Here is a 22994-nt window from a genome sequence, read left to right as displayed (position 1 = left end):
CATAGGCTCCCATTGCTCCCACCACCGCTCATGCTCGCACACACAGGCCTTCATGTGCACACTCACAGAGCACCCACAGACACCATCCAAAAGCACACACAAGCCACTCTCCATGTCCCTGTGCACAGCCATAGGCCTGTTCACATAGGTGAACATACACACACCGAACTTTTGCCACTTGTGGGCACACAGGGCCACTGCACCCCTACCTCACCTCCCAGGTTCCTCGTTACGGTAGAGAGAATAGAACTCAGCATGGGCAGCCTCAGCAGGGAGCCTCAGGCCTGCTGCCCAGTCACCAAGGTGTGGGCACACATAGACACTGACACACATGTACATGCTCACAAGTGAGGACACACGCATGCAGGCTCCCCCCTGCTCCCTCTCACACACGCATGTACGTATGCACACAAGTCCAGGCTATCTCCCCTACATACTACACCCCAGTTCTCCACTTGTGGGGGCTCTGGCCACCTGGGGAAGGTGTCTCTCTGTCTGGAACAGCTTTTGCAGACATTATAGCCCCTCTGGCCACAGAAAAACTAAAAATAGCCAGCCTGGGGCCAGTCTCAGTAGGTGCCCTGCACACATGAGGCAAGTCCCAGCTCAGAGTGATCACCTGCTTCAGCCCCTTGATGCAGAGCTAGCTTTTGGGGCTGGCTTGGGAGACCAACTGTCCACTCAGGGCCCCAAGTTTAGAATCCTAAAAGCCTGAGACCCCGGGTGGCTGGCTGGGCAGATAGAGTACAGTCATGCTCTATTTCTGTGGCCAGAGCCACTTCTCAGAGCCTGTCGAAGAAGACTGAAGGAGCCCTGCTTGTGGGCTGGGTCCCCAAAACTTGGGAGATGCACATACGTGTCCCAACCTGTGAGAGGGAAACTGAGGCACAAGGAGGAGAAGAGCTTGCCTGGGACTCCCAGGCCCAGCCTGGCCTTAGCTATGAGCTGGCAAGCCCTCCCCTTCACAGCTCCATTTTGTGGGCCTTTCCATTTTTCAATTCTTCGGAGAGTTTGCAAAGATCCTTCATCTCCAAGCAAGAAGTGTTTCTGTGTGCTGCTGGCCTGTCCCATCCTGTCCAGGTGCCACCCTCATCACTAAGGCCTTGTGAGGCTGAGCACATGTCCCCAGCTGCCTTCCCAGCAGCCATGGGCTCAGCCAGTCAGAGAGTCTCCAGCCTGGGAGGAGACCTTGGGACAGAGAGGTCACCGAGCCTACTCTCCACCCCACCTCTGCAGCTTCCCTGACAAATAGCCTCCAGACTCTACTTACATATCTCCCTTGATGGGGACCTTACTTCCTTTCCATATAGTCCCTCCATCTGGGGACAGCTATGCGCTACCCATGGAGGAGAAGTACCTTTGGATGCCGAGGTCAGCATGACACCCCTACCCCCCATCTCCATGCAGGATCTGTGGCTCCTCTCAGCCGGGAAGCCCTACAGAGTGGCTCCAGTGACTAACCACCAAGTCTGCCTTTGTCCTAGACAAACAGCCTTGACCCTTCAGCTCAGGACCAGTTTCTGGTGACTCAGGCTGCCTCCTTTAGATACCCCCAAACTCTCACGGAACTTCTACAGTCTATTATAGTAGGCTAATCAAAAAGACCAATGCCTTTCCCTCTTCCTGGCATGAGAAGCTCAGGAGAAGACCTCCAGTGGGGTTCTCAGGCCTGCATGCTGGGCCCTCATTCCAGTGGCCCATCTCTGCCCACACGCATCCCCTCTGCCTTCAAGTCACCCTCATCCCCAAGCCTGGAGTGCTGTCTTCCACCGTTCACTGGCTTCATCTCCAAGGTCCATCACCCAACTTCACAGAGATGATGACCACCTCCCACTCGGGGCCCACCCCCAACACCCGCCTCACCTTCTTCCTCTGCTCCTTCTGCCTCTCACGGAACTCCTCGAGGCTTCTCAGCTCCTCACGCAGGGCCAGGGCCAGCTGGATGTGGGAGCTGCCCACATTCTCCATTTCTGGGGGCAGAGCATGGAGGCGTGGAGCCCCGGCCTCCCACATACTCACTCCTGCCTGGACTAGCCCAGCCTCAGCCCCATACCCCCAAATCCTCTGCCAGCCTCAGAGTGCTGTGTGCAGCCTGAGCACCCCACCCCCGCCAGGATCTAACTACCTCCCTCTATGGGGACAGGGGTGTTCCCAGAAGGTCCTGTCACCCTGCAGCCTGGGGTTGAGGACAGTCGGGACTTACGCTGCTTTAGGGAGTCAAAGGAGGCCCTCAGGGAGCTGTAAGACAGAAAGGCCAGGATCAGAAGAAGGAGGGCACAACAGATCCTAAAGCCCCCACTGGCCCCAGGGATGTTATGTTTGGTAGGATGGCCCTAGATTGCTCACACACACTGACCTAGGCGCAAGGGACCCTCTGGTCAGACCTAGTGACCATCCACTCAGCCCCTTCTGGAAGATGGAGCTTCTCTTTGGAAATGATAAAGCCTTCAAACCTTTCCACTGTGCCAGAATGTTCCTGGCTTCTGCATGTTTTCAAGGCCCTCCCTCCCTCAGTGGGGTCCCTCCCCCACGAGGTTCTCACCTGCCTTCAGGATGAGCTGAAGTAGGAAAGAGCAGCATTCAGACCTGGCTTTAGGCAAGTGGCCTGGAGGATGTTTTGGAAGAAGCTGGATGGGGAAGGCAAGCAGGACAGGGATACCAGAGGAGAGAAATGTAGGGTCTTAGGGTAGTATGAGCAGAACATATAGGTGAGGACAGAGAGAGGCTGTCCCTGTCGCTGGCTGGGGTGGCTGAGCAGACAGTGGTGACATTTCTGAGAGGGGACCCAGGAGCGAGGACATGACCCATGAGCAGTGTACAATAGGGTGCATTAAGCTTGGAGTTCCTGAGAGAACCCCTCAGGAGGAGTCAGGAGGCAGCAAGGTGGCCATTCTAGAGTAGAGACATGGCATTGTCCACTGCAGAGGGGATGCCAGGGAGGGCAGGAAGGGGAGAGGCTAGCCCGGACATGGGGGGTGGTGAGGAACATCCAAGGGTAGGGCTGCCAGACAGAACAAATGAAAATAGGGGCGCCTGGGTGTCTCAGTCGGTTAAGCGTCCGACTTCGGCTCAGGTCATGATCTCGTGGTTTGTGAGTTTGAGCCCTGTGTCGGGCTCTGTGCTGACAGCTTGGAGCCTGGAGCCTGGAGCCTGCTTGGGATTCTGTGTCTCCTTCTCTCTCTGCCCCTTCCCCATTTATGCTCTGTCTCTATCAAAAATAAATAAATGTAAAAAAAAAAACAACAAATGAAAATACAGGATGCCCAGTTAAATTCGAATTTCAGATAAACAGCAAATACTTCTTGAGTAGAAGTATCCCCCATGTAATACTTGCAGGATACTTACATTTAAAAAGTATTTATTGTTTATCCGAAATTTGAATTTAACTGGGCGTCCTGTATTTTATCCAGCAGCCCTGCCAGGGCCACAAATGGAGCTGGTGCCTGAGCAAAGGTTTTGGAGCCCACCCAGGACAGCAGTCCCGTCTGCTGGTAGGTAATGGGGCGCCATGAGGCAAACCTTTCCTTGGGTCAGAAACAGGACTGGCAGGGGAGAATGCCTCTCTGCAGGTCATTGGATCTCAGGGATAAGGGCCTCTCGGTGGGGTGAGTTCCCCATCCTGGTAGAGAAAGGAGACTCGAAATCCCAGCCTCAGAAAGCAGCAGGGCCTCGGCAGGGGCTCCCTGCTCTGTGCTCCCACATGCATTAGAAGCAGACCCTGGAGCCAGAAAGCCTCGGTTCCGTCCAGGCTACTCACTCTGTGGGACCTCGGGCGAGTTACTTACTCTCTCTGTGTCTCAGTTTCCCCTTTTGTAAAATGAGGATAATAGCACAAACACGATGTTTGTGAGGAATAAATGAATTAATATGTATAAAGTACCTTGTCGGGACCCGGTTGCTGTTGTGCAACCCTCCCCTGAGCCCACATTTGCGCACCCCTGTCCTGAACTTGACCTGAGCTGGCCTCTAAACTACCCCACGTAAGAGCTTACCAGTTTCCCCGCTTATCAGGAACCTCCCCAGTTTTGCTTTCAGGTAGGGGTTCTCTTGAGGTAGCACCATAGGCTGGGCTCCCTTCTCACCTCCCCAAACCCCAAGGCAGGAGGGGCAGCCTGTGTTCACCAGCAGGTGTGTGGGCATGTGCCCATGGGTGCCAAGTCTCCAAGTGCGCAGAGAGACGGTGTGCAGGCATTGCAGACTGGACCTAAGGCGGTACTTGTCTGCTCTCTCAGGGGCAAATATCTTGGCCTGAGTTAACTCTGTCCCTTAACCAAGGATGCAAAGTAAGCTGTAGCTCCTTCTGCACCTGGAGGCTCGGTCAGTCGAGGCAGAACGAGAAACTGGGGCCAGAGTGTGGCCAGGCTTGCTGTGGTCACACAGAGGCAGCAGCGAGTCACCCAGGCTCTGGCCACATCCTCTGCCGCTCTCTACCCAGCCAGCCCTGTGCTCCCCTCCCTGCCTCTCTGCCAAGTGGCACGCACGCCCCCTGGTGGCCATATGGCCTCATGACGCCCGCCAGGGACAGCCCTGGACTCCGGCCCTCCTGCCAGGGTCCCGCAGTCCTTGCAAGGCAGGCTTTCCAGGGGGCTCCCTCCTCTCACTGGACAGTTAGGGAAACTGAGGCCAATGAGGATCAGCAACCTGGTAGAAGTCACGGGGATCCAGGCCTAGAAGAGAACTGTGTGGGGTCTGTCTGGTCAATGCCAGGCCCCTTGCCCTAAACTAAGTGGATCTCAAAGGGTGGTCTGAAGACCAGCCACATGACCATCAGCTGGAAGCGGGTTGGAAATACAGATTCTTGGGCTCCACCTTAGTCCTCGTGAAGCAGGAACTCCGGGGTGGAGCCCAGCACCCTGTTTTCACAAGCCTCCGGGTGCTGATGATGTACATTCAAATGTGAGAATGGCTGGCCTAAATTATTTAATCCTCACAGCTCTGCCAGGGAGGGTCTCATCCTTATCGGCATTTTACAGGTGAGAAAAACAAGCATCAGCGAGGTGAAGAAAGTGATCCACGGCCACACAACAGGTAAGATGGCAAGGCCAGCCCTCTGCTTCTCACCAGAGGAAGGAGGGGTGACTGCCAGGGTGACCCCACCTGCCCTGGGGATGAAGGGTCAGGACTCTTCTCTGACTGAATTGATGCCTTGCCGGTGGCTACACCCCCAACCCTTCTGCCTACCCACACACTCATGTCCTGCCTCAGTCTCTCTATTCACGGTGAGAGCCTCTCCAGACTCAGTGGGGCCCCTCCCCCACCACCAGCCCTCACCCACACCACCTTCAGGCCCCAACTACTTCACGACCACATCTCCTGCCAGAACTCAGGGCCTGAACACCCACAGCCTGGTCTTCACCTCTTTTTAGATCTCACCGCTCACAGACACCTCAAGTGCAGTGTCCAAAACTGGACTCAGCTCCCCACAAAACTCTGTTCTCAGCAAGGTTCCCCTCTCAGCAAAGGCATCGCCCTCTACCTGGCTGTACACACCAGAGACCAGGAGTCATCCTTGTCTCTACCTTCTCCCTCCCCCTGCACTATCTTCCTTCTCACCTCCTAAATTTCTTATCCATCCACCTCACTGCCGCCACCCTGGCCCCTGCCTCATCAGCTCCATGCCTCCAGCTTCACCTATTAGGCCTGTTTTCTGGGCTACCTGGTCACCTGGCCACCCACCAGTTCCTTCTATTCGCCATGTTCATTCTTGCCTCAGGGCATTTGCACGTGCTGATTCCTTATGTGCAACATCTTTGCAGGTCTTCTTCTTCTGTCTCTTCTGGGCACTTGTCCCTGTTGTCACCTTGGGGTGATGCATTGAGTATCTGTTCCTGCACTGACCTGTGAGCCCACTAAACAGGGGCAAGGGCTGGTTCTCCTCCCCACCTTGTCCCCAGGCTTGTAGTCCAGGGCAACAAATTCAATATTTGATAAATACCAAGTCCTTTCTCAATCCCAAACCTACCCTGACCCACCCTCCTTGGCCCATGGCCCTGGGGTGATGGTAAGGAGTCACAACCTCCTGGGACAGCTGGTCCTTCTCCCTACACCCCTCCCTGCCCCCCAGAATGGATTCTGGGAGCCCCTGAGTCCATAGCACTGCCACGTGGACATTCTCTGTTCCCACCCAGCACAGTCCTGATGGTGACAGAATCCATTCTCGTCTTGGGCTCCTGTTTGTCTGCCAGCTTGCTGCCCCTTGGGGCTGCACGGATGAGGCCACCCTCGTTCTACCTGGGACAGTGGGGTAGGGTTGCAGGCTATGAGCCCTCCATGTTCCCTACCTGCTCACCTCTGGGCTGTGGTCCTTCCCGCCCAGCCCCACGCATTCCTGGTGCTGGGGATCTTCCAGCCACTACAGCCCCACTCACACAACAGGGCCCAGGACACCACCTCTCTTTCTTGGCCCCAGACTTTCAAGAAGGTAGCCTCTGTTCTATGGGGGAGGGGGTACTTCACTGTTCTTGGGCCCAGAGGCAGCCCACTGTGGGTTAGCCACAATTCTCCCTTGGAGAACAGCCTTCATCTCTGATCTTGTGAAGGACTTGGGGAGCATTTGAAGCTTTCCTCTGCTCCATGAGACCCAGAAAAGATGGCGTCTTGTAGCTTGCCTCCCTCTTGCCACTAGGACCTCCTAGAGTTTCTCTTCTATTGTGTCTCTCTCGCATGGTAAGGGCGGGGCCCCATGCAGGCCTCTATCCTGTGTTATCTGCCACCAATGTCCTCAGGTGTGACTCATCCCATTGTCCTTTTTTTGACTTGGCTGTCAGGACACAGAGCCTGAAATGCCATGCTCAAACACGGTCTAAATTGCCAGTGTAAACATGTCCTTCCATATCCTCCCCACCACCTCATACCCCTGCCTAGACATGCCTACCCCTGCCCACCTACTGGCCAGGAGGCTCCTGCCTCTCAGCTTACAGGAGCAGACTCTTCTCACCTCTGTGCTGGAGGCTGGGCCTCACTGAGCTGGTGTCAGAGGACCCCTGATGGGAACAGGGCCTGCCTCTCTCCCTCTAACACCAACAGCATGTCTTCATTTTCTGAGCTCAGAAAAGAGATCATGAAAAAAAAAAAAAAAAAAAAAAAACAACAAAACCGCTTCTGACAGGAAAAGCACAGCATTTTAGGCAGTGGCCAAACAGTGAGGCGGGGGCTCAAATTCACGGCCTTTGAGGAGCTATCCTGGCCTGCGGTAGCTGCCTAGGGGCTCACAGAAGTTGGCCGCAGCCCTTTCAGCCTTGATTTCCTTCCATTTCCAGAATGCCTGCCCTCTGCAGCTGCTGGGAGCACGTGGCACCCCAGCACCCCACCCGAGGCAAGATGAGGACTGGACAGGGGAGAAATGAGAGCAACCAGCAGAGCAAAGGCCTGGAGGCTGGAAGGGAGAGTCCAAGCGAACTTTCTGCAGAGAAGGACATGGAGTTTAAGCTTGGATAAGCTTGGATAATGGATATCAATGGATAAGCCCTTCACTCATTGAACAAGGTCTTTAAAATGCATGGAGAGGGCTTGTGGGGATCCCTTAGTTTGGGGACTGGGTCTCATATGTGTGTTCTCCATTGCCCCTGCCCAGGAGGTGTTTGCTGAGTCCGTGTGTGAAGGAGGTGAATGTTAGAAATTATTTAACGATGGGGGGAACCTCCCTTTAATGTATATGGCTGAGCCTCCAGGCCTGAGAGAGGTTTCCGGCCAGGCTGAGGTCAGAGGATAACGCAGAAATGCTGCATCTTCTGGCAGCAGAGGTCAGGGAGACTGGCCCACTCTTCTGTCTTTGCTCTCACTGGGCTTCTTCTGGGGTCACGTAACCCCCCAGCTTTTGTTCTCCCCACTTGCTCCTGCCCAGCCTGTGCACCCCCCAGCCCTCTACTTGCCCTCCATAGAGCTAAGAATGAGCATCTCACGGGACCCAGGAGGGTTGGCCGTGGGGAGGCTGGGAGCTCCACCCTACCAGGGGATGGGCCCTAGCGGATGAGCCGCCAGCCCCATGCTGAATAGCAGGCCATTCCCAGGTGCAAACCTCAAACACAGCCCCCACAAGTCTCCATGAAAACAAGGAGGTGACCCATGTTGTCATGGCCACCCTTCACTCTCCCCACAAAGAGCCCTCCAGGTTGGTAGGGGACAGGATGACCTGGTCTAATCCAAGACTCTAACAGTCACACAAAGCTGAGTGTCTGGGAGGACCTCCTAGAGGAGGTAGGGCATGAGAAGGCCCTAAAGGGAGGCTCTAATGCAAAGGATTGGGAAGGTTCCGCTCAGTGTGTTCGAGTCTGGCTTCAGGGTGGTAGGACCATTTATTTTACATTATTTTTAAATTCTTGAATCCTCCTAACCCAGCATAGGGCATGACACATAGTAGGTGCTCCATAAATGCTTGCTGAATAAATGGATGGATGATGGATGCTTGGCCCCCAGTTAAAGAAAGGAATGACTGAAGAGTCTTACTAATCCTTGTACATGCCACATGGCTCAATAGCAACACTTATTGAGCACCTAGTATGTGCAGTCAGCTGAGCTGGGAGCTGCATAGGGCATGACTCTGAGGGAGGCAGCAGGTGAACTGAGATGGGTTCAGCTCCTGCCCCTGTCACCCACTGGCTCTGAATGTGTCCTGACCTTGCCCACCTTCAGCAAGGTCTCTGACATCTCCCCTCTGTCTCTGTCTCTCCCAGGAGGTGCCCTCCCCAGTCCACCCTGTACTGACCATCGGAGCCTAATGGTGAGCTTGGGGCCCTGCTGGCTCTCCCCCACCACCCCCGCCTGCTCTGTGCACATCCCTGTGCACAGGGATGTGGGTTTCATTTCTGCCTTTCCTGCTGCTGGGCAGACTGACCCATGGAGCCTGGTGTTTCCGGCCTAGGCTCCAGCTCCTCCTTGGTGGGCAGCAAGGCAGACCTTGACTCTACCCCTTGCTCTGGGCTGGGACTCTACCACTGATGCTCCCACCTTAGATGAAGGCTGACCCTCCAGTGATACTGGCTTCTAGCTTTCTGGGCCAGGGAGGGGCTGGGCCTCAAAGGAAATGGTCTAGACCACCAAGTCAGGCTTCTCAGCCCTAAACTAAATAGGGTGAGCCCAACTTATCTGACCTACACAGGGGCCGGTAAGACCATAAAGAACCCCACTGTTTATTGAGCATTGCCATGGCCTGGTACTTTCTGCTTGACATCGTGACTCCAGAGCAGCTCCTGGGGGCGACTCCTCTTTCACAGCCCAGCCCAGGAGTCAGCGAGGTGTAGTGACCACCCCACTGCCACACAGTACATGGGGCAGGGCAGACCTAGCCCCACTTGGCCTCTTACAGCCATGCAGGGGATCAGGACCACCTAGAGCGTTCCCCTGGCCACTTCTTAGTCCTACAATGGGGCAAGATACTGTGTACCTCCTGCATTTCCTGCAGTCCACCTGGCTCCCCTTCCATTTCGTTCTCTTTTTCAGTGGCTTCTCCTTCTCTGTTTAAGTCCCCAGTGACTCACAGGCTTCTGAGTATGAGTGTGCCCTACAGCCTGGTCTCCTGTCATGGCCCTGCCCGGAACACCCTCTCTATCCAACCTCCAGAAGAGGTGACCTTTCCCATCTGGCTTGGGTGGCCAGGAAGCAGAAAGGGATGCCTCCTGGGTCGTACTCCCTCAGCTCCCCTTCCCCAGGGAAGAAAAAGAAGGGGTTACATCAGACTTTCATTCATTCCTTACCATGCCCTGAGCCCTCCTCTGCACCCAGCCTGCATCTAACCCCAGCCCTGTCCTGTTTATCGGTAAACAGCCCACTAGAATGGGCAAATGAGAACCAAACTCAACTTGCCCACAGTCACATAGCTCATAAAGGCCAGGTGGGGACTAGACCTCATGCATTCTTACTTCTAGGGCTGTGTTCGTGCTTTCTGGTCCAAAGCACAAACCTTTGGGCATTGAGCATTAATCTCCCCTGGCTCACACCACTTTTAAACCTTCCTCCAGCTCTTCCTGTGTTCTCTCTGGCTCCAGTTTGGAAGCAGAAACCAGGCATGGTCCCACATATCTTTAGAAGACCCAGAAAGTGTTGTATGTTCAAGGCTCAAAATGAGGGAACCTGGGTTCGTTCCAAGTTTTGGAGCTGACAGCCTTTCGGGTCACTCCCCTTGTGCAGAGCCAGATACTCATAGGCTTGACCTCCAAGGGGTTGCTATGGCAGCTGCAGACCCCATAGGTGGGGCTCCTGGGTAGGAGGTGCTCACCCAGGGGGAGACTCCACACCTTCACAAGGCAGCCACAAGACTTACTGTTAGAAAGTCCCTCAGGGGCTCTCAAATCATCCTGCTCTCTCTACTGCCTCCCTATCCCCCAGTCTGCACACTGGGACCCAGGCCTTGGGGCTGGAGAAGACCCCTGCTTCACAGCAGAACTACTCCTATTGTCTCCCCTTTGAGCCGGGCCTGAACCAAGCCCCTGGACTCTATTAATCCTTTGATGAAGGTTGTATTATTATTCTGCTCACTGTTGAGGAAATGGAGGCACAGAGAGTGTCAGTGGCCAGCCTGAGATCCCACAACTGTTGGATGATGAGATGTCTCTGGAACCTAGGTGTATCCCCTCCCGCCACTGTCTCTGGCCACACCTGTCTCCTTGAAGCCCAGGCTAAGCCAAGGCCACAGCGGGGCTTGAGCAACCAGTGGAGGGCCCGTCACCTGGCCCTCAGGGCTCTCAGGACTTGGGTGGAGGCTGTCCGGGTGCCGCTGGCTGTGCTACAAACCCCTGAGGACAGTCTCTGCCCCCTGCCCAGAGTCTTCTCGGCACTGAGACAGCAGGGTGTTCTCCCCTACACAGAACCTGACCTCACCCAGAATGCCCTGTAAGCCAAGAGACTTGTCCTCCAGGCATCTCCGCCCTGGAGCCATCCAGACCCTTCCAGGCCCTCCCAGGTCCACCCCAAGCCAGGAAGTCCTAAACCCCATCCAAGGGCCCAGAAGTGCCTGGACAAGGAGGAGGGAGCTCAGGGCACGGGGCCTCTTACTTGATCTCTGTCTGGCCGCCTGCCTTCCGGGCGATCTGCACCAGCTCCTTCCCATACCTCTCCTCTGCTTGGGCCCTGCAAGAACAAAGTGTGGTCACTGTCCCTCTACTTCTGCTGGCTGCGGCTCCCTTAGATATCTAAGTGGTGGAAGCTGAGGGTCCACTCACTCAGCCTCTTGGGGCAGGCTGAGCCTGCAGGCTCTCCTTGACAAAGTTTGGCTCCCAGCCCTCCTTCCAAATACATGTTGGGCCAAATACCCGCACATCTGAGGGGACATCAGATCATTTGCTCATGAGGGGAGGCCCTGGCTGGGAAAACCAGGAGAGTCACACTTCCAACAGCAGGGTGGCCGGGCTGTCTGTTCCCACAGAGCCAGGAGGACAGCCCACGCCCTGCCGGCCCTCGCCCAGTGGCTGGCTCACCTCTGCCTCAGCAGCTCCTCCACGTCCTTGCACATCTTCCTGCCGTCGAGCAGCCGCTGCAGCAGCACCTCATAGCCTGTGTGGGCCGTGAAGTCCCTGCACTGGAACACGAGACAGAGGGATGCGTGAGTGCCGCTGTGTGGGTTGTGAGGGGCACTGAGTTGGGGGTCCTGGCAAGGACTCCGCTGACATCCAGGAAAAGTCTGTGTCCAGCGTCTGGGGCCTGCCCTGCCTGTCTGCCTCCATTCTCCCACTCAAAGACGAGCTCTTGGGCTTCAGGATGTGGTTTCGCACCGCGGGGCCCCTGTCTGTGGGGGTGCCAGGTGTGTGAGCCCTACGCACCATGGAGCTCACAGTCTGGGACACATCAGCTTCACACAAGATGGCCACGGGGAGGGCCGGCTCCAAGGCCTGGTAATGACAACCCCATAGGGTGCCCAGCAGGGCCCGTTTCTGTCACATTCCCAATAACCCTATTATCTCGGTTGTCCAAGTGAGAACACTGAGGCACGGATGGGTACGGTGTGCCCATAGTGACACAGCTTGGCAGCGGTAGGCCTGGCGTTGGACCCAGGCTGTCAGGCTGGAGTCCTTGCTCTCCGCCTCTACACCGCACAACCTCTGCGAAAAACTGCACCAATCGTGTCTCCATCAACAACTGTGCGCCAGATGCCACGCCAGGCTCTGTGTGGGCTCCCGTAACCGTCTTGTACCCACCTGGCAAGGTGGGCATCGAGTGTGACTTGCATCAGGATGCAGGCACATCCTAACACACCCAGGACACCTGACACATGCTTAGCACCTTAGGGCCGGCCCTGAAACAGGACAGTGGGGAGAGGGGGATTTGGGAGAGTTCTCCTGGATACGACTGCCCCTCTGCTGCCTGGCACTTTCTCAGCCTGTCCCAGGGCTCCTGACCAATCTGATTCTCCTTTCTCACCCTTGGAATGCATTCTGAGCTGCTGGTGCTGGACTTAGTCCTCATAGTCAAGAACTATAAGAGTCGGTCTAGGGAGTGGGTCTTGGGGCCAGGCTGCACACGTGGCTGATTGACAGAGGAGGGAGACTGATCCTAAGAGAAAGTAGTGAAACATTACGCTGAGAGCAGGGGCTTCTGTGTGTATTTCTTACCTGAGCCTGGCCCCCACATCCAGTCTTGGGGAAGGACCGCCCCCCAGGATGCTTGGCCAGGCAACTGTAAATTGAGGCAATCCCTGAGATTCAGCACCTAGTCTGTCTTCTTTTCCATCCCCATGGACCCCCAAAAGCCTCAGAGACTGGAGAAAGGGTCCCTGCTCTCCTGAGTGCACACATCATAGCCCCATGTCAGACCTCAGCAAATCAGTGGGGCTTTCCCAAGGCCACACCTTGGGGGAGGTAAGTCTAGTCCATCTTAGAGTCAAGAGCTGATGGTGCACCTTTCCCTGCCCCATGTCTTTCCTCAAATGCTGTGTATGGGCATGTAGAGAAAGTCAGGACAGGAGTCTAAATCAAGGAGAGCTTCCCACAGGAAGAGGCATTTGAGCCAGGTTCTGGGAGAGAAGGTGCTGTTCTTCCAGGTCTAAGTAGAATAGACATGGTAGAAAGGGCAGAAATTCCACAAATTGTCCCAACTGGCCCTGTGCCAGGCCCAGCCACCCTCAGCAAACTCAGAATAGTGGAATCTCCAGGCCTATAGCTCACCTACGACCCCAAACTTATTCCCTCCTCCATAAGCATCCCTAGAAATCCCTGAGGCCCAAACTCAGCTGCTGACTGGATCTCAAGCAGTGTGCCTGGGCTCTGGCTGGCTATTTGGGGCCCCAGGGGAAGGAAGTTGTCCCCCTAACTAACCCCTGCCAGCCTGTCCTGGATCAGGCATCAGCCCCCAGGCTGGTGTGATTGGGCCAGGCTTTCATTTCTGTGGTTTTTGTGAGTGGCCACTTGCCCACTAACTGGTCAGCAGACCCTGGTTTCCCACCTCTCAGCCTCTGCTCTCCCTCCAAACGCCCCTGGCAGAAGGCTACGACAGCCGGGGAGGAAAAGGAATCTGGAGCCTCAGCCTCCTGCCTTCTCCCCATGAGGGAGGCACTCTGAGCTGGACACCACCACTCAAGACTGAATTCCACAGACCACCAAACTGGGAAGCATCTTGTCCAGTGCCCCCCAGTCCCAGGGAAACTGAGGGCCAGAGAAGGGAAGGACCTACCTCAGGAAACACAGGCAGATGCAGGACAAGGATGTGGACTTGCAGGGGCCCTGTCACTCTCCATGAAGCCTCTGGGAGAGAGGGCAGAGCTGGCAGACTCTGTACCCTGCCCCACACCCCGCCACAGCAGGTTGCTCTGTTCTTCCCTCCTAGGCCCCTGCCCGACCCCAACTCTCCAGGGAAGCCCCTCCGTCCTTACTGAGACTCCCGGAGTGGAAAGAAGCAAAACCAAACCTACACTGGCCATTCTGTAGGATGCAGAAGGTAGCAAGGCCCTTCAGGCTGGGTCCCCAGGAGCTCAAGTCCCCAGAACGCTGTAGGCTCAAGAATCTTGTCTAGCCTTTGCTCAGAGCCACAGTGGTGCTAGCAGTGGCTGTGGCCAAGTGAGCCACTGTCGCAAGTGACTAGATTGTTCCGAGGAAGTGCTTGGTTCCCCCAGGGCTGCTCCTTCTCAGCACTGCTCCCCTTCCCCCAGCCTGCATCCTCCTCCTTAGCCCCTACTCTACCACCTCCTCCAGGGAGTGGGTTCTGACTCATTATTCAGAGCTGGGCAGAGTCCTGCTCAGACTGCTATTGAGGAAACGAATGAACCAATCATTCAGTTAGATAATCAATCAGTTCTGCAAGTTCACAGGCCCGGGCCCAGCCACACAGTCACCCCTGCCAGGACCCACCCTGGCCTTCCTTCCCAGCACCCACCCAGTGAGTACCACCTGTGAGTACCAAGGGCTCCATGTCAGCCCCCCTCCTGTACCGGCTGACATTTCCACAATGCAGAAGCCACCAGGCAGGGCCATTCACCTCCTTCCATCTACTCACAGCCTCTGTTGCCTGAAACCCACCCATGGCCTTGATCGTGGTGAAGTCTACCGGCCACACAGTGCACTGTGAACATCACAGGGGTTTTCTCATTGAAAACGCCACACACCCAGGGTGGTTAGGACGGTAAGGAAGATGCCCCAAGGGGGGAGATGACTACCCAAGATCACCCAAATGGTAACGGTCAGAATCTGGAATATGAATCTAGGTCAGCCTGTCCCCAAGCCCACATACCTACACCAGTCATTCAATAGATAGTCCAGCACTGTTTTTCATGTTGAAACATCAAAAACTAGTTTTAAAAAATAACTTTGGAAAATGATTACTCAAATTCTTTCCAGCTTAAATCAAAGCTGTATTTTGGGCTATCATTCAGTTACCATGGATTCACAGAGACCAGGTCTGTGCCCAGGCTAGGTCAGAGTAACTCTTCCCTGGAGAAGGGCCACGTGCGCTCTGCAGATGTGCACACTAAGAACCAGCAAGTGGCCAGAAGCCATGCCCCATCCCCACCAAGTGGCACCTACAGCAAGCCACTCTGGGGTATGACGCCAGGTGGTGAGAAGGTACTGTCCCCTCCTTTGGGAGGCCTGCACAAGCCAGATGTGGGGACTTGCCATCACATTTGTGTGGCTACTCTGGGCCTCCCTTTCCCCACAGAGGAGCCAGATCAGGGCTGAAAGATGTCTCCCAAGGCTCTAAAAGGAATGCTCAGGAAAGCTCTGAGCAAGTGGAATCATATCTGTGCCTCAGCCTCAAGGCAGTGTGGGGAAGGCCTGGGTGCTCTGTTCTACCCGGGGACAGCCCATCTGCTTCCTTCTCTAGGTGGGTCTAGGTGACAGCCATTGTCCAGGCCTGTGCTCTGGGCTGGGCCCTGCCATGCTCCCACTTGGGTGGATAGAAAAACAGCCTTTGTACCCACCATGACTTCACCCTTTTCCTACCCACGTCGCCTTTTTCCTTTTTAAATGTTTTATTTATTTTTGAGAGAGAGAGAAAGAGAGTGGGTGAGGGGCAGAGAGAGGTGGGGCAAAGGATCTGAAGCTGGCTCCTCTGTCAGCAGAGAGCCCAATGCGGGGCTCGAACTCACGAACCGTGAGATCATGACATGAGCCTAAGTCAGACGCTTAACCGATTAAGCCACCCAGGTGCCCCTACCCATAGCACTCTTGGTGGTTGCAGGGCCTAGGCCACAGAGACCAGGGCCTGAGCATGCCATTTCCCTTTGTGGGACTTGGTTTCCTCATGAAGGAAGTGGGAAGAGACCAACCTCTCCCCTCTAGGGCACAGCCCCATCAGGCAGACCTACACAGTCAGGGAAGGTGCCCAGGCCTGGTCTGAGAGACTGTACAGACATCAGCAGACTAGCTGTCAGTTCACACCTCTGGTCCAGTAAAATGGGCCCAACAGTTCCCACCACTTATGGTTGATCTGAGAAGCCAATGAAATAATATGCAAAGGTGAGAATGGTGAACAGAGATCAGAGCATGCCCTAGGTAGGGTATGAGGCTAAGGATTATTACCCACATTTTACAGGTGAGGAAAATGGAACCCAGGGAGTTCACCTAACTTGCCCGGAGCCTGCAGGACACAGCCCGGATTTGAACCCAGCTCTCCCAGGGCAAGATCTTGGCTCTTACCCTCTCAATCTCTTGCCTCTCTGCAGTTCCCCAAGCTCAGCAGCTGCTCCGCAAGTTGTAGCTCCCCAGGCCCTGCCCTGTCCCTGCCTGCCAGCCTGGTGCTACCCCCAACAGACAGCAGGGTGAGAGGGTTGGCCTGTCCAGGAATTAGCACTGATATTTTTCTGGGGACCAAGTAGAGGCTGTGGAAGGTAGCTGGGAAGAGCCATCTTGTGACTTTCTGCCCATGAGACCTTGCTGACAGAGAGGAAGGAGCCACCGCAAGGGGCTGTGTGGAGGGGACTGCTGGGTGCAACTAAGAGGGGTCAGAAGTGGACAGGTGCAGGCAGCAGAACAGGGGGAGATTCGGTGGGGGAATGGGGACACCGAGGAACCAGCCGAAGTACCCAGGAGAGCAAGAGCTGGCCTGCGGAAATCTGCCACCTGCTGGGCCATTGCCAGCTACCACCTTTCACCCCTTTAGAGTCACTGAGCCCACACCTCACCACAGCTGCGGAGACAACAGAAGTAGCCAGCAGTGGGTATGGGTAGAACACAGCAAATGAAGAAACGAACCCTCTTCTTCCCCATCGTAGGCTCCCAATGTGGAGTGTTCAACTGAGCAAGACAGTGAACTTGTGACATGAGATAGAGCTGGAGTGAGTTATACTGAGACTAGAAAAGGACTAGAAAAGCTCTAACACATGCCCAGGCATGGGGAAGGGAAAGCTAACAGTGGCTTTAGAAGGTGGAAGAAAGAAAAGTTAAGTTGCCAGCTTGCACCTTACTGGGCTCAAAAAACATTTTGCAAAATGTTAACCATTCTTGTTGAAAATGTTTCTAATGTCTGGCATGTTCTTGGGTTGATGGGCTCTTCATTCTTTATTTTTATCCTTTTTTAAAAAAGAAATATTTGGGGCACCTGGGTGGCTCAGTCGGTTAATCGACCGACTTCGGCTCAGGTCATGATCTCACAATTCGTGAGTTCAAGCCCCGCGTCGGGCTCTTTGCTGACAGCTCAGAGCCTGGAGCCTGCTTCAGGTTCTGTGTCTCCCTCTCTCTCTGCTCCTCCTCTGCTTGTGCTCTGTCTCTCAATAATAAATAAACATTAAAAAAAATTTTTTTTAATAAATAGAAATATTTATTTTTGGAAGAGTGCGAGTGGGGGAGGGGCAGAGAGAGGGGTACAGAAGATCTGAAGGGGGTTCTGCCCTGATAGGCTGACAGCAGAGAGCCCAATGCAGGGCTCAGATTCAGGAACCACGATATCATGACCTGAGCTAAAGACACATGCTCAATCAACTGAGCCACCCAGGTGCTCCAACCATTAAAAAAAAATTTTTTTTTTGAATGTTTACTTATTTTTGAGAGACAGAGAGAGACAGAGCGTAAGCTGGGGAGGGGCAGAGACAGAGGGAGACACAGAATCCAAAACAGGCTGCAGGCTCTGAGCTGTCATCACAGAGCGCCACACAGGGCTCAAACCCCCGAACAATGTGATCATGACCTGAGCCAAAGAGGCTTAACCGACTGAACCACCCAGACACCCCTGCCCCTGCCTTTTGTGGAAAACCACCTTTTATCAGCAGGAGAGGAGACAGAACAGGAGACTAGACTCACTCTTCTCACCCCAGAAGCCCCAGACAGTGGCCTGAGCAGGCATCAGGGGCGGCACGGTGCCAGCCGCACTGTCCTATCCTCTCGCACACTACTTTCACTGAAGGGACCTCTGCAGCCAGTGTGCCTCCCATGGCCAGTTTACCGGCCACAGTTTACTGTTGCCAGTCTTCTGTGGACTGAGAAACCAAAGCCTAAAGACAGGAAACCTGACGTGAGCACTGAACTCTCCAGAAGGCAGCTCCATGAAGGCAGAAAGTGGGTCTGTTCTCTTGCTGGGTCCCAGAGCCCAGAATCTGCACAGCAAATACATTGGACAAGGGCTAAATAAATGTCTTAGGGAGGCCCTCGAGAGGCTGTGGCTTTAAGACTGCTGGCTCCTGAGGTTCCCCATGGAGGGGACCAGATCACTGGCTTGCATTTCAATGATTCATTACCCAGCACCTTTATATAAACCAGACAGACCCATCCCCTCTACTTCTTAAAGCAGTATTATCATCCCCATTGTACAGATAAGGAAACTGAGACTCAGGGAGGATCAGTCAATGAATAGTAGCCAGGGTCTTTCCACTGCCCCACAGTATTTCCTCACAGTGGGGCTAATCTCCACCATTCTTAGTTGGCAAATTGAGGAAGGCAAAGGGCCAAAAGCTCAGGTATGGCTTGGATGGATGGATGGTTGGATGGATGACCAGAGACTTCAGTAAGCAAGCTAGTTGCATACCTGTTGTAAAGCAGGTGGCAGGTGGGTAAAGACAGGGTCCCAAGCCAAGGCCCTTGGGGAATTGGTGAGGAACACTGTCACCTGCAGACCTTTGTGGGGCTATCAGGAACAGAAGGAGTGTCTGTGGCTGGTGTCCCCAGAGGCCCAAGCCAGGACTCATGGAGATAGAGAGAGGGAGGCCAACTCCAGATCAGCACAAGGGCTTCCCAAAAGCCCAAGTGATCCCAAACATGGCTACACAGGGTATGCTGCTTCACCAGGTGGAGAGCACCCTGTCATAGGGGTCTGTAAGCAGGTTAGGGATTCTGCAGAGAGGTCTCAGCTGGGTCTAAGTGTCCCTGGCCCAAGGATTAAGGGGTCCATGCATAAGCAGATAAATGTGGGGTGATTTATAGTTTTTCTAAGATGGCCCAGGGTAGGTGTCAGAGGGAGAGATTCAAGAAGGTAAAGGTGGACTTTTATTTTTAAAAGAACAAAAGCACGTTGAATGTGGTTAGATGAGCTACACTGGGGTCAGCTAGGCTGACAGGAGCTGAGATGAGACATGAGTTTCCAGAGGCATATGGGTGGCTCAGCTGATTAAGCATCTCTAGACCTTGGTTTAGATCACGATCTCATGGTTTATGGGTTCAAGCCCCGCATCGGGCTCTGCGTTAACAGTGCAGAGCCTGCTTGGGATTCTCTCTCTCCCTTTCAAAATAAATAAACTTAAATAAATAAATTTATAAAAAAGAAATGAGTTTCCAGAGGACTCCACTTCTCCACTGAGCCCAGTCTGACCGCCTCCCCGGGGCCTTCAGGGGCCTTCACCCAAGCAGCCAAGCAGTAGAGTCCCCTGGTTGGCAGGGGCCCTGAGATGTCTGGGCCCCTCAGCCTATGGCCAGCAGTCACCCTGAGCCTTCCAGGGGCCCTATCAGAGCCCTGTGAACTTTCAGAGCTTCTCAGGGATCCCACATAACCAGGTATGGGGGGCAACCCTAGCACCAGAAGAGGACCTACCATGTGTGCTGGTGGGGAGACGGTGGGGGGGTGGGGGGGGCATAGGGAAACACTTATCTTAGTAATACTGACCACAGGGTGCTGTTGTTTGAGAAAAGCAAGAATGAGAGAGGTTATGTAACTTGTCCAGGCCCAATCAGCAATTGTGTGGGCGGGCCTGGCTTTCAACCAAAGTCTGTCTGGTTTGAAAGCTTTGTTCTTTTAAATAAGCCTCCTCAGATTATCAGGAAGGAAAGGTCTTGGCTACCACACTCCCCTCCCCCAGTCTGTGAAGTCCTGCCCACTTCCCTTACGCATTCTCAAGTCTTAAAGGAGTAGCTCGACCCCCCACTTCTTCCTACTGCTTTATGAAACCAAAACGTGTAGAAAGATTAGAAAAGGGAAGGGACAGGGAGTGAACACAAGTCCAGGCAGAAGCCTGCGGGTGGGAATGGGCCCCTGAGGTTTAGAAGACTGGAAGTCTAACGCACAGAGCTCTAAGTGGTCACGGTGAGATCTGAGTGAGGCTGGAGCAGGTGTCTGAAGAGGTAGCCTAAGGCCAGCTGGACGAGAGACTCATGAGCAGGTGTGGGACCTTCCCAGGAGGTAAAGGGAAGCTTCGCCAGGTTCTGAGTTCAGGGGATGGGAGCTGGGTGGGATGCAGACAGGTAGAGGTCAGTGCTCTAAATCCATTATCACCTCTAATCCTCAGCACCCCCTGGAATGTCAGGCCTGTGCTATTCTTATCGCCCCCTGTTACAGATGAGCACCTGAGGCTCAGCAAGTGGATGATTGCTCAGGTCACATAGTCCCTCTGCACTGGCCCCACCAAGCTGGTGTGGCAGTGGGGACTCCCTAGATCTAGCACTGGGTGGAGTAGAAAGCAGATGCCAGTGGCCGAGGGTGAGGGAAGCAGTGGGATGCAGAGGATGGTTAATGGAGAAGAGAAGAGAACTGAGCCACCCCAGACACTGAGCCCTGGAGGAGACTGACCCCTTCAGCAAGGAGAGGCACCGTCCATTCCCTGTCCATAGCCAGCCACACAGGGCTCCTCGCCACATAGTTTGTGGGTGACCAGCCAGAGACTAGAGGCCAGCACTGATGGTCCACCTACTTACCCTGCACATCCCGTTCCCCTAGTTTCACCCCTCCTGCACACCTACACCTGCCAGGGGATACCCTACAGAACACCACCCCAGGAGGAAGCCCAGGCAGTGGGATGTGGGCAGAGCTCAGGCATTGGGTTCTAGTCTTGGCCAGTTCCATGAAACAGGCAGTGCGACCTTGGGCAAGTCACTTAACATCCTGAGCACAGAGCCCCTCCTGTGTAAAACGAATGTGAACATATTGCCCACCTCTGGGCTCTAGGACTAAATGAAATAATACATGGAGGAGCCCAGCAATGGGCACCCTGACACTTAATGAGCTCCTGGAAAATGGTGGCCATGGTGATGAATACATATGAAGTCAAAGAAAGGAAATAAAAAAGGAAAGCTAGGTGTGAATCTTAGCTGTGATACTTATTTGGACTGGTTGCCTCTAATCTCTCAGACTCAATTGTTTTTATTTGTAAAGTGGGATGAACACTTGCACTTTGTGCCCTCACAGGGCTGATGTGGGGTGTCTTTCTTTGTGGCCGTGAACTGCTCCTCCTTTGGGCTTGAGACTTGCTCAAGACACAGAGATGAAGCCCTGGAGCTGCAGAGGAGCCCCATTCCCATCCCTACGCCTTTTCCTGAAGGCAGGGACAGACCGCTGCAGCCTCTGAAGAAGGCCCTGTGGCCTCCTCTGCCAGCCTTGTCAGGTTCTGGATCTCAGAGCTGACCCTGGGTTCTGGGTGCTAGCTGGGCTCCTGCACCTGCAGGGGGTCTGCACGTGAAGCTCGTCTTTGCAAGACCATTAACAAGCATGTTGCCACAAAAACCACTTTAATACAGACAAAGAGTCAGGCTCAGAGAGTGGAGGGACTCACCAGGGCCACCCTGTAAATGTAGTAGAATCAAAGCAGGGCATTAGCTTCTAAAGGCAGTGTAAGAGACAAAGATGGCACCTTGTACAGTAATTTAAATCGTATGGTACTGTCATAAGGATAGGCATATAGACCAATGGAATAGAATAGAAAGCCCAGAAATAAGCACATATATGATTTTCCACAAAGATATCAAGGTCATTCAATGCGGAAAGGAGTCTTTTCAACAAATGATGCTGGGGAAAGTGATATCCACATGCAAAAGAATGAAGTTGGACCCAGTCTTTACACTATATACAAAAATTAACTCTAAATTTATCCATGGCCTAAATGTAAGAGCTAAAACTGTAAAACCCTGAAAAGAAAACATAGGAGAAAAGCCTCAAAACACTGGACTTACCAATGATTTCTTGGATTTGACACCAAAACCACAGATAACAAAAGAAAAAACAGATAAATTAGATTTCATGAAAATTAAAAACTTATGCATCAAAAGACGACATCAAGAGAGTAAAAAGATAATGCCCAGATTGAGAGAAAATATTTGCAAATTATATATATGATAAGGGATTAATATCCAGAATATATAAAGAATTCTTACAACTCAGAAAACACTAACGAAAGAGAGAGAGGATGGGCAGGGGAGGGGCAGAGAGAGAGTTGAGAGCTGTCCACACAGAGCTGAGGACACAGGGCTTGATCGCAGGAACCGTGAGATCACAACCTGAGCCAAAATCAAGACTCGGATGCTTCACCGACTGAGCCACCCAGGCACCCCAAGAAATGAAATTCTGATGTCTGTTGAAACACAGATAAACCTTCAAGACATGCTAAGTGAAATAAGCCAGACACAAAAGATCAAATATTGTATGATTCTACTCATATGAGGTTCCTAGGATAGGCAAATTCATAGAAAGAAAATAGAATAGAAGTAAGAGACGAGGGAAGGGAGATGAAGAGTTATTGTTTAATGAGTCCAGAGTCTCTGCTTGGGATGATGAAAAGTTCTGGAAATAGGTAGTAGTAATGGTCGTGCAACATTATAAATGTATTAATGCTGCTGCATTGCACATTTAAAAATGGTTAAAGTGTTGGGGCGCCTGGGTGGCTCAGTTGGTGAAGCATCCGTCTTCAGCTCAGGTCATGATCTCACGGTCTGTGAGTTCGAGCCCCGTGTGGGGATCTGTGCTGACAGCTCGGAGCCTGGAGCCTGCTTCGGATTCTGTGTCTCCCTCTCTCTCTGCCCCTCCCCCACTCATCCTCTGTCTGTCTGTCTCTCTCTCTCAAAAATAAATAAACATTAAAAAAAACTTTAAATGGTTAAAGTGTTAATTTTTATGTTAATGTATATTTACCACAATAAAAAAACATAATCGTAGATTATAAGGTTAAAAAGCAAAACGAAACAAACCTCTACCCTCTATTCATTCACAAGTGAGTCAAATGAGGTCACCTAAGTGGTAAAAGCCAGCTGTATGCTGGTTATCAGCAATGGCAATGCATCCAGCATCACAATTATCCACGCCAACGGTTCTCAACCCTGGCTGCACTTTGGAAACACTCAAGAACTTAGGAAAATACTGATGCCTAGCCTCCCACCCTGAAATTCTTATGTAATTGGCCTTGGGTGTGGCCTGGGCATTGGGATGTTTGAGAACGACAGTCCTAC

The 22994-nt window shown here is 53.4% G+C and overlaps 1 protein-coding gene across 1 annotated transcript in view; it reads right to left on the bottom strand.

Moving 5' to 3' along the window:
• The window catches only part of PSTPIP1 (proline-serine-threonine phosphatase interacting protein 1), a 47251-nt gene that overhangs the window by 15399 nt on the left and 8858 nt on the right, over positions 1 to 22994 (bottom strand). The window contains exons 3-6 of the mRNA XM_047075667.1: positions 11412 to 11512; positions 10990 to 11064; positions 2204 to 2238; positions 1864 to 1970 (exon numbers count right to left, since the gene is read on the bottom strand). Coding sequence (XP_046931623.1) covers positions 1864 to 1970; positions 2204 to 2238; positions 10990 to 11064; positions 11412 to 11512 — 318 coding nt within the window. The remainder of the gene's footprint in view (positions 1 to 1863; positions 1971 to 2203; positions 2239 to 10989; positions 11065 to 11411; positions 11513 to 22994) is intronic.

The sequence above is a fragment of the Lynx rufus genome, unplaced genomic scaffold (genome assembly GCF_022079265.1).
Source record: "Lynx rufus isolate CCGP_SWC_20201006 ecotype Redwood Valley unplaced genomic scaffold, mLynRuf1.p SCAF_13, whole genome shotgun sequence".
NCBI lineage: Eukaryota > Metazoa > Chordata > Mammalia > Carnivora > Felidae > Lynx > Lynx rufus.
This window is presented reverse-complemented; position numbering and strand designations above follow the sequence as displayed.